This window comes from Syngnathus acus, chromosome 11, assembly GCF_901709675.1.
Source record: "Syngnathus acus chromosome 11, fSynAcu1.2, whole genome shotgun sequence".
In the NCBI taxonomy this organism is placed as follows: domain Eukaryota; kingdom Metazoa; phylum Chordata; class Actinopteri; order Syngnathiformes; family Syngnathidae; genus Syngnathus; species Syngnathus acus.
The window spans coordinates 7,077,262-7,089,300 of NC_051096.1; the positions used below are offsets into that span (position 1 = coordinate 7,077,262).

Sequence of the window (12,039 nt, forward strand, 5' to 3'; positions counted from 1 at the left end):
GATGAGCAAAAAAATATTAGGCTGCCCATTTCATCCACTGCTCTAGGGTTGCATCGCTAATGTGTGTTGCCACGCTGCCTACTACGAGTACACACGCGCACAAACAAATAAGAACTCAGCATGCCGACGATACATTATTCATATTCTGAAGGTTCCACTTGAGTGGTCACAGTTGGATCTATCTAGGACCACTTTTTGGACTAAACAACATACTGCTGAGTCGACAGTAAGGATGATTTGAGTCCTGTGTTGATAATAAGAGAGACCCTGAGTAAAAGGATGCTTGCCCCAAGGCTTAAAGAGGAGACCATTGAATGAGAACAAAAGTACTGAATCAGTCCTACTTTATCAAAAGGACACACACGCGTGCATGCAAACACACACACACGCACAGACTGCAGAGTAAACTTAACACATACTTGTCTGGATTTTTGTCTGTCCTCTTGCCGGCGACAATGTAAACAATTAGCTAATATTTCAGCCCGTGCAATCCTGAAGAGTTTGCACCGTAGCCTAAATACATAAATCCTGGGCGAATATAAGTGTGTTCATAGATGGCGAGCTAGGTAGCTGTGAGAAAATACTTCCAAGTCGCCAGAGACTCTCCGAAACCGCAGACGAGCGTCCTTTTACACTCACATGCATGCGCACGCACATTGGAATAATCTCTGGAGAATTTGACCTTTTACCTCAATAGTAAGGGAACACATGACTAAAAAGGCACCCCCTCTAAAAAAAAATTCCCATGACATGCAGGAAGTGATTTATTTATTATATTTTATTTATTTCAATTTTTTTATTCATTTATTTTTTATATAGTATAGGGGGAAAGTCGTTGATCATGGTTGGTTTAAATGAGCCGTTTGAAAATGTTCTTTATAAAATAAAAAGTCAGCATCCATTGCAAGGCTACGACGGCGTTTTTTCTTCTTCATTAGACTGGAAGGTCAATCGCGTACATTCTTTAGCATATTCAGAGTCTGGGCAGCAAAATGAATGTTCAGGCAAGCAGGTGGTAACGCGGAGACGATGAATGCACCTCTGGAGACCAGCGGGCAGAATATCAAGTAGAAAGTGTTTTGACAAATACAATTAGTGGGAACAGGAACAACGTTGTGGCGAGTGGTCGCAAAATTATGTACCGTCTTAATGTGAGAGCTGAACAAAGGCTGTTTGTTATTTCCGTGAGGAGTTCATTTGGAAGTGGCTTTTGCTATGAATTGGAAGTCGTGTGAAATTCAAAAAATGATTCCTAAAATCGTTAGCAGCAATTAGCATGGCGCCTTTAAACTGATTACCTGGAGGCTTTTTATTTGTTTTGCTTGGATGACAGGGAAGTGTTAAGACACACATCGAGGAATTCACACACACAAGTAATTTTGGAACGAGGAAACCGACAGAAACAAGTAAGTGGCCACGTATAAACTGGACGAACCAGATGGGGAAAGAAATGCCACCAAATATCAAACCGCAGTGGAAATGACTCATACGTTCAAAAATGTTTCCATCTGTGATGTCATCAAGTCTCGCAGACTCTCTGTTTGAGAAAAAAAAAGAAGCTTTCCATGAGAATCTTTTTTTTTTTACTTCTATGCAATATTAAGCTTGTTTATGTGTGGGGGCTTTTAGACTGTGGGAGCGTGATGATGAGGTAAAATTGAGGAAACAGAATGAACTCAGGAAGAGTGCGAGTGTTAATTTATAATATCCAGCGTCACCACCAGAGGCTACACTTTGTCCCCAAGTCTGAAATGAGCATGGAATCCTTCTGCAAGGCATTCAACTCATGAATAAGTAACATGAAAGCCAAACAAGCTGCCGAGGCAACTGGGAAAACCGCGATAAACCAAAATGACGACTTCCTTCCTCTTGTAGGGCAATCGCGCCGTACCCGGGCTCTCCCTCTCCCCAGCCGAACCCGTTCTTGTTTATTTTGACTTATCCATTGATCCGTGAAGTGTGATGGAATCTGCCAAACGGGGAGCCCGGTTTGGTGTCGGCCATTGTGATTTACGCCGGGCCCCAAAGACAAAAGGGGAAATGGACGCTTCAGAAGTGGAGAGGGCTCAAACGTGAGGGAGTGACAGTGAGCCCATATGGCCAGGGCCGCCATGTCAACAAGGCACGAGTGTTTCCTCGGGAAGAGCGTAAACTTGAGCACAAAAGGACCCCATTGCAACGTTTACGCCCGGAGAGTGGAAGTCAAACTGAGTCATAAAGCACCAAAAACCAGACGGGGGGGGAAAAAAAGAGCCCTGCCAGGCAGCCAGATCTGTTCCAACAAAACACTCTTTCTCTACTTCAAGCCTCGGCCCCTTAAACAGTGAGCCCTGCGCGCATTCTTCAGTGACATAATGCTTTTTTTAAAGCATTCAACTCAACTTCAACTCAAAACCTGACCCCCCCCCCCCCCTTGCGTCGAAGTTACCTTGACTCAGATTACCCTCTGCCCAATTACTATTTGAATATGAATAGCGGCAAACAGTTTTCACTCTTGAGGTGCTGAGGAATGAAGGCGGAAGGTCGAAAGTGCCGTCAAGGATCCGCCGCTATTGATGTCTGTCGGTAAATATATACCAAAAGGCCTCCTGACGCAATAAAAGCGGCTACTTTGCGGGGTCGCAAAAAAAAAACACCCCCGCCTCTCATTTCCCCAGTTTTGCTGACAATTGCGTTTTTTTTTTGGAGGTAACTGACATTGCGTTCTTGTCAGGGTTGGTTCAAGGTCACGTTCAAAGAAAGAAAATCGGCATTGGCGACCTGACGAAACCCCGATGAACCCGCTGGTCGCAAATATTCGCCCCCTCAGTTGGATAGCGGCCTAAAGGAGATTTTAGAAGTCGTGCCTGCGGCAAGCCACATTGGATATAGGCCATCTTTTCTGCACACTGCCCCTCTTTGATGAGATAACTCTGGTCAGGTGCTCCACAGTGGCACTCACTCAGGATAGCCCGACAAACCCCTGGGAGCAGCGGTGACCCCGGACTTTCTCTCACGAACTCATCTCACCTCACACGCAATGAGTCCGAGAGTTCGGCCCAAAAAAAGTACTTGTACACAATGTATGTACACATACTGCTGGGGAAATTAAATATGTATAAATATAAAATATAGTTTTGTGAAGAATTTTGGAGATTTTGACCGCCCCCAAATCCCAACTCCGCCAGTGAAGGTAGGGGTGCAGTATAAAGTCTCAAGTTTCACAGACTAGTTGGAGCAGAGTTCACATCCACCCGAAAATTGTTTCCCATTCTTAAATCCCGCCCTGCCCCCCCCGACATGGCCGCAGCCACCTTTGAGCCCAGAGGCGGCTTGGCTGCACTGGTAATCCCTCAATGAATGTGGGTCACCGAGTGGGGCTTTGCCTTCCTCGCTTAGCAAGGGGACAGACAGCGGGGTCATGACCCCAGCCATCCAGGGTGCGCTCACACACACACACATATGCAAGACAAAGACCCAAACACAGGGATGTGCACACACACCGATAGAAAACACCCCACAGAAAACCAAAACAACACAGGCCACTCATACAGGGACTGAAAATGTAAACAAAAGATTTGAACACTAACACGGTCGCTGGCCGGTGTTCTATTTATGACGTAATTTCACAGAGGGAAAATATTGGTTGCCGTTGCATGTTGATTCTATTTGATGATGTCATTGCACGTTTAAGTACTACATATTATCCCCGAGGGCAATGATTCTAGTGGCAAAGCGAGTTTTGACAAATTGGCAGACTCACTTTGAACTAGAGTGTATCAAACTGCCCAATCTAGAAATTCCACTTTGACCCTACTGAATGTCTAAATGTGTTGCTGCACCGTTTGTCTTCAAATATCAGTTGCTTAAAGAGTAAAATGTGCATTCCACTGAGTGTTAGCATTAGCATTAAACTAACGGACGCTATTACACACTCCCAAATATCAAAGAGTCCTAATTAGGTTGCCTGCGACACGCTCAAACTAATTATACGGTGCATCATTAACATTCTTGGTCGCAAGGTGATGTGTTATCTAACTGAGACCAGGCAATCATGAAATATTCATGATTTATTTATCTGACAACAGGGGGAAAAAATAAACATAGCAGAGTGACGCCCTTTCGTGCCATGCAGAAAGCAAGCAACATGATTGGACATTCAAGTGGCTGCAATATTCTCATAAAAAAAAAAACGTGTTTTAGAGAGGAAGCGTTGCTTCCTTGGCTTTCCTCTCACCCCGTCGCCGTCGTGTCGCCAAAATGTCAAACCTCGCCTCGTCATTTGGAAACGGCAAGCACGCGAACGTGGCCCAATCAAACACGCTCCTCCATTGTTTTGACAAAGATGGGGAAAGGGAGAAAGAAATGCCACGAGAGACTGATGGAGAGTACGGCGGTGAAACGAGCGACACCAAAAGCACTTTGGAAAGGAATTCCCCCGAGCCAGAACATTTTTGCTGATGAAACCGCTGTAATAAAACAAGCAGTGTTCAGTTTGTGTTCCTGTCGTTGCCACCTAATGGGAACAAATTCAATGCGCTATTTTCTGGGCCAAGCTTTTTTCATTGCGCCGCACTCCTCAACTATGTGCTGCCAATGTATCAGTCATATCTCACTTGCTTCTGCAGCGTTTTAAATTTCCTCTTGACATTTCCAAATGTCTCCTTTTCATCCACTTTCCATGTTCCCCCCGTGCGACCTTGGCGGTTTTAAAACCGGATATGAGCAGACGGGAGATTTCTGATCGTTTCAATTGTGATGAAAATGTTTTTGCTTTCACCAAATACCGTTTTCCACTTTTCAAACCTTGTCCTTCCTGACATTCGAACACCCACCAGCATGTTTCCAACTGTATTATCACACTTTTCACTTAAATGTAGCCCGGCCTTCTTTAAATAGCAATTGGGGGCAATAAGCGCTTTGCCGGTCCCATTTACAGTCATTAAAATGGCACCGTTGCTACATCCGTAGCCATTTAATTAGTGCGACTTTAACAAATCTTTCACTTTTAGGGCACTTTACCCAGAGCGCCAGAGCATTCCCAAAACAGCTGTGTACAAAGGAGTGGTAATTAATGTAGGCCCAAGAAGTCAGCACACATGCCTTTGTATGAAGAATAATGAACACGTGTAGACACGTAATTACGGTCCAACCCTCTAGACATTTTAAAAGGGAAGGTTTGAAGTGAATCACCGTTTCTCCAGGCGGACGATTTTAATACGGCAGATGCCAGTCGCATCAGACATGACGCGTAATCCGCAAGTCGATTTTTCAAATTGGCGGCTTTCCTGCAGACTCGCACTCGGAATGTTTCTACGGTGAGCCGCCCGTCGTTCATGAACTCTTTCCTCGCCGTCTGTGCTCCTTCACAACCCACCTGTTTAACCGGTCGCTGGTGAGAATCGGATCACCGACTCGATTATCAAGCTTATTTATGAACCCCGTGTTTATCTGATTTGCAAAACGTCCAAACAGAGTATGTGTCCGATTGCATCCCTCCGTCTTTGTGTCGGCGATAGGGATCAGGCCGCAGTCGAATATATAGGCAGAAATATATATAGTCGGAACTCTGTCATCAACAACTAACAGCTGTTTGGACACGTGCGTGCATTCCTGAGTGTGCAAAGCGCGGCATCATCTCGGTGAGGCATTGGCCTCCTCACCCGCAGCCTGTTGGATGCGCTAAATCCAATTTAACTAAGAGGGCTGTGTCAGGGTTTCTGCAACGAGTGGGCTGACAACCAAATGAGTTTACATGACATCAAAACGGAACACATTAGTTGAGTCAATTCAATCTAAACAGGGAATAGGCAGGATTGGTAAAAGTATCGGGCTGTCACTGTTAAATATTTATATATTTTTATTCTACCGATTAATCAGATGAAATTTTTTGCATTAAAAGATATTTGTTAAAAATTCCCCTGATTCCTGTTTATCAAACAATTATTTGTGTTGATTTGGTATTATCTAGTGATAAAAAAAACAAATAACACACAAGAAGGGTGGACGGTCAGTGTTTGCCAAAGTAAAAGCAGATGTTTGCAAATGTCTTTTTTGGATTCAACGCAAAAGATGAATCAGTCCGCTTTTATGCGGGACTTGAGAGAAATCGGAAGATTTGGACAGTTAAAAAAGGGCTGTAAACGATTACTTACAACACGAGGTGATTGGTTTGATAATTGATTAGTCGGCTAATTTGGAGACTAAATTGAACATCCATTACATTCATTTCTCAGTGACATAAAGCTCAAAGATATGCGAGGGAAAATATGACATATGGAGTGACAATTACTCGCTTGTGTGGTTTGGAGCTCTTCTTTAGGCATGGCAAGTCAGGCTGCGAAGAGGTTTCAGAGTTCAGATCTATAAGAGTTCAGAGTTCAGATCTATACCACATTCCTTCAAGTGCCACGCATCCAAGTACCTCAATGTAACGCAACCATATGGAAACAGCAATAAAAAACTTTTATCTGAAAATTTGATCAAAATCTTCACTCAGATATGGGGTGGCTAGTGGGGTGGCCACCCCGTAGCACCGCCCCTGGCACACTAACTTTTATTGGGTGACACTTCTTCCCAAACGATTATAATGATGATTTTGGTATCCTGTAGACTTTCCAAACTTCCCTGCTTTTCGGGAGCATGACTCAACTCTTTCTCACATGTCTGGACATGATTTTTCTTTCTTCCTGCTGACTTGCCATACAAAAACCCCCCCAGAGATGGGACATTAGCACCATCAAAACGGTCCCACCACTTTTCATGTTTACAAAGATCTAAACAACACGTGCGATAGCGTTATGATGTGCCGCAAAGGAGTTTCCTCGAAACCACGCCCGGGGTATTGCGCAACAATGCAATAACCGCTTTGGCTCTCGCGGCAATTCAGAAGCTTCGACTTATTTTCAGAGTGTGTGCACAGGTGGAGGTGCACACCCACAAGGCACGACAAGTGCTGTTATCGCATGCCTGAGTTTATCCAGGCTTTAAAGGGCGGAGGATCCCCAGGTTGATAAATGAAGATCAAACTGAGGTCTCGCAGGGAAGGGGGAGCTTGACAGCGCAGCTCCTCCTGCAATGTCCACCTCCCTGTTACTATCTCAGCCTTCTGCATCCAAAACTCAACAGCTGCAGGGAATCGCCCAGACCTCCAAAATTAGGGGTGCGCCACTAACCCCGGGGCCCGACTGGAAAAGAGGACGTTATCTCGGTAAAAGGGAAAGAATTACAACTGATTTATTTGCTCTAAATACCGTCATGAGCGAACCCGACCTGTTAACACGCACCGCAGACAGGTTCAACCACAGAGGGATGCTGATTCGGAGCTTCGGGTAGAAAGGGGGCGTGAGGGGCTAATTAAGTTCTTTTACGGCGTTTCATATTTGAGGGGAAATGAGGTGTTATTACCTATAGCAGGTGAGAATTATAACGCCCCCCCTCCTCTCATTACAATGTCATTTTTTTCATGAGAATGTCAATGAATGTCAGATTTATTGATTGAGACGCTGGTGTCTAATGACACTTGGCAGGAAAATGTAATCAGTTGGCTTTATGTGTCCTTAAACATTTATTTGATGCGGATTTAGAAGGTGCCATTACTTTTTATTGATTTTTTGTTCATAGTTGAATTTTTTTGTTTTTAAGTTTGATGTGCAATACAAATTTTACCATGCATGCATTGTAAATATACATTTTTATAATTTTATTTATTTGATTTATTTATTTGATTTATTGTGGTAGCATTTTTACCAGCACAAAAATAATCAAGAAAATTTCACTTGTGTTTCTGATTAAAAATGTCATTTGTTGACGATATGTCACACAAATGAGTCAACTCTGGGTTTACCTGTCATACTCTGCGTTGTCCTTGTCACATCGTGCGTCCTTGTGCTTCTGCCAGTCTTTGCCGTGCTTGCAGGTGGTGAGCAGCACCACATCCTCCGCATTGTGGATGTGATATAAGGCATTCCTGGTGTCCGAACCGATACCGGTCAGGTAGCGCTTCCCCTTGAAGACAAGCATGTACTTTCGAAAAGGTGGGATAGTGTTATATTTGAGGAAGCCCCTTTCCCCGCCAGTCCTCGGGTGCTCCTTGGGGTAAAGAGGGATGGAAACGTCAAAGGTGTGTCTGAAGTTCTCGGAGTTGATACTGGCCTTGGCCAGCATGGCCTGGCCGATGTCAAAGCCCAGGTCTTCCGTATAGTCCGGCCACGTCCCAGAATATAAGTTAAATATAAGATGGTTCCTGCCATCGTTCCACAAAGGCAAGCTCTGGATCTTGGTCTTTAGATTGTGGACGTAATGTGGAGACAGCTGATCCCTGTCAAGGGTGTCCAAGCTCAGCACAAACAAACATGCCTGACCTGGGTCTGAGGTGTAAAACCTGGAGCCCTCGATGGTGGTCAGAATGCTCTGGTAACTCTCCGAGATCTTCTCCCCTTTCTGCTGCGGGTAAACATAAACTTTGAATCCATTCTTTTTGCACAGAGAAAAGTCAAAGCATGACTCCATTCGGCAGCGTTTGCCTTTGTAAACACTGGTGTTCACGTCCCGGCCATGCCTCACAAGCGTGTGCACGTTGTACTCCTCGGTGTCAGTCTGATCCCATGGATCAAGGTTGGAGAACGGGTGTAAACGGTCCGAGAAGTGAGGCCATGGGTGATCGGGTCGGTACCCATGACGTCTGCTATCATTCCGGTGCCTGCTCGCCGTTTGAAGCGGAACAGTTCCGAGGTAGAGAAGCGCCAGGCAAGCACCGACCGAAAGCAGGATCAGGTAGCGTTTTTTGGCCTGCATGTGTCCAGGGAACAGATGCGACTTGCTTGGGAATAAAAACAGCAAAGTAGCCCCAAGTTAGGCTCTCAGCAATCCCGCTTACACGGCTCCATCGTCCGGCTGCCTCCTCCAAGGATCCCCAACCCCCCTTCTGCGTAATCGGTTCCCAAATCCAGAGATTGATCCAGCGCATGTGGGCGATTTTAAAAGTGGGTTCCCTTTCTCTCGCGTGTGAGGAGTTCCAGCATGTCGAAGGCTCTTGGGTGCACCGAAAAAGACGAGTGCCGCCCGAACCCGGTGGGTCGCGAGCTCTTGCACGGCGCTTCGCCCCACTCTCATTCAGAGCTTTTCAAATGGAAAAGTGCCCGTCTGGGAAGTCGCTCCCTCCGGGTAAACAGCAGCAGGGGGTCCCCCCCCCGGGTTCCCTCCGTGCAAAGCTTGTCCGTTTAACTCGATTTAAGCACGAGGACGTAGAAGCGTAGTCGGCGCTGCAGCTTGCGCTCCGTCCCGAACGGATCAGCGTGATTCGAAGCGGTCTTCTCCTTCCTCTCCGATCACTCCATGCTTCTCCGGGAATGCAGACGAGAGAAGAGGAGACGCGGCTCGAGAAGAGCAGTTCAGCGGTACCAGCATAACCTGACGAATCCTGGCATTGCTCTTCTTATCTCCAACAAGCTCCACACGTCGGCCGAGATGCGCTGATAGAATATCGAGCACATCGGCTCTAAGTTCTCCGCTCGATGACCTCGCTCTGCACGGATGCACGGAAAGGTTCCAAGACGAAGAGAACCGATGGAAATCCTCAGTCCAAGTGACCAATTTCCGACTGCTCAGTTGTTTCGTTTGTTAGTCGCTAACATTCCAATCGCGACACGACTGCAACTGTCGTGACGTCGCATCCACGCGCATCCCGCCCGCTGATTGGTCCAGCGCAAAGCGGAAAAGGCGGGACTTGGAGTCAGGCACCCATTCATAACCGGAGTGCTCCGTATGGGCAAATCATCTAATTGGAAAAGCTTGGAGGTTATTTGGAGAGGTGCCAGGGGGCAGGCATAACACCCTCCATTCAAACCAAAAGTTGCAACTCCGGCGTTAGGTCTGCACTTTTGACCAGATTTCACGTTTGTTTCTTGCTTTTTTTCTCTTGCTACTCCCTCATTTACAGTACAGTGACGGCAATACTACTAGTTTCTCATTGGGTGTCTGTTTATTCTTATTTTGGTTATAAATTGCAGTGGTGCAGAACTGCACTGAACCATAATGTAAGGCATGTTTTACTACAACATTTTTGGCTACTCATTTAGCCACATGAGAGAGTCCAATTATTGTTCACGCCTTAGTATGCTGCACACCACTGCAAAGGATAACCGCAATTAATAAATGTATTTATTTAGTATCATTATTACCACGCTGACTGTGTCAGGCAGAAATAAGTATCTTGTTAAAGGCAATCTTTACATTCCTGCGTTGCCCTAATACAAGCGTCATTGTGTTATTTTCCCGCGGAGCACTTAAAAGTATTTCCAAGAAATGGATTTCAATTTTCCATCACTTCCACTAACACTCAAAGCCCAGTCCTAAAATGTCAATGCAGAGGCGACCCTTACGACAAATAAATTAATAGCAAGAGTGCTTCTGGCTGAGTGTCACCATGCTTCATAAAGCCACATAATCCTCCACGCAGCTATTTGGTGGCACAATGCTCAGACAGGGTGAAGAGGCCATCCCCGTTTTTTTTTATCGGCCAATTAGCTCAGAAGAGGGGCACTAATTAGCGAGGTTGGCTGGGAGGCGAGCCAGGATCCCGTGACTGGCCGGTGCTCATCATTGGAATATGTTGGTGACCAAAAGGTCTGGGTGCTATCCTAAAGGGAGACTTTTTAGTTCTTGGCTGCCTTTTTTGCTCCACTCATCCAAACGGAAGTCCACAAAGAATTTCAGTTGGATTGAAAAGGCGAGATCACTTTGATTTAAAATGTGTGGAAATATTGTGCAAGTTTAACAAGAAAAGTGAAATACATCAGTTAAATACAATTCATGGAAATTCAGTTATCTGCTTTGGCACCTGAGGGCGAAGAATATTTCAGGCAAGGGGGGGGGGGACATGCCCTCGCGGTCCCCCTTCTAGCGCCACCACTGACTGTACCACCTAATAAGAGCGGAACTAAATAACTCTTTTCAGAGAATATCAATAAAGTATCTAAAATGGTGAAGTCTTAATGTGTCTATTACGGGAATTCAACATGAAATTCATCCCTTACGTGAACAAAGGGCAATATCGAAAGGCACCACAACCTTCTTGGAGCAATTTATGTCTCAATGGGATTATTCATTAGCTATGTGGTAGAGTGTAGACTGGGAGTCATGCCAGTAAGCTATTTAAGCCTTCATCAGTCTTGGTGCTAATATTCGCATCCCAGGAAAAAATAAATAAAAAAAAAATCCCCCTTTTCGATCCCATGTTGCTCTCATATCGCTAGTTGGAGATTTGAGGTTGAGTCAACACGACCATCTGTGATATCTTATGAAGTGGATCTCCTTAAATAGCTCAAAAAGTAGCCTATGTTGATGACTGGTGTAAAAATAAGATAAGATATTTGCATTCGATACTTAGGAGATATCACCTTGAGATCATCTCGACTGGTAATCAGTCATTTGACGGTATTAAGCTAATCAATACTGTTAAATCACTGCTTCCTATCTCAACCGCTTACATTTAACATTCTGCAACGATCAATAATGATACTCAGTAATGAGGATTGAAGGCTCCTGTAAATCTATTAAAAAATGACATACACAGCTATAAATAAACCAAACTGTAGCTTTGCAACCATTTATGAATAGTTCAGCTCATCTGTTAGGGGTATTTTTTTTTGGGTTAAATCAATAAATGTCTGTTATTGCCACTGTTATTTAGAGTATTTAGACTTGTTTTAAAAAAAATGTACATATGATATCGTCAAATATGGTTCTAGTAGCATCTAAAAATACCATTGCAGAAATTCACTATCGTCTAAAATCGACGCAGCATATTTAGCATGTTTTCATCACGTGTTCTCCTGAAATACTTTTTCTTGACGATTCTGAAAATCGTTTAGGCCTTGTTCAAAAGCACCCCCATATTGAATCCCATTGAGCTATAGTGACCTTTTCCTGCACCTGCTTTTCAATGCCCCAAGCCTTCAGAGTACATTATTCAGTCATTCCCGAAATAGAAAAAGGTCGACAGCGTAATGCTTGCAACGATCCCTTGAAAAATGTTGGCAAATGGATTAGGAAGAATTC

At 44.7% G+C, this 12,039-nt stretch overlaps 1 protein-coding gene across 1 annotated transcript in view; it reads right to left on the reverse strand.

Moving 5' to 3' along the window:
* The window catches only part of ext1b (exostosin glycosyltransferase 1b), a 56,519-nt gene extending 46,893 nt beyond the window's left edge, over positions 1–9,626 (reverse strand). The window contains exon 1 of the mRNA XM_037263229.1: positions 7,826–9,626. Coding sequence (XP_037119124.1) covers positions 7,826–8,775 — 950 coding nt within the window. The 5' untranslated portion in view covers positions 8,776–9,626. The remainder of the gene's footprint in view (positions 1–7,825) is intronic.
* Positions 9,627–12,039: the final 2,413 nt, after the last annotated feature.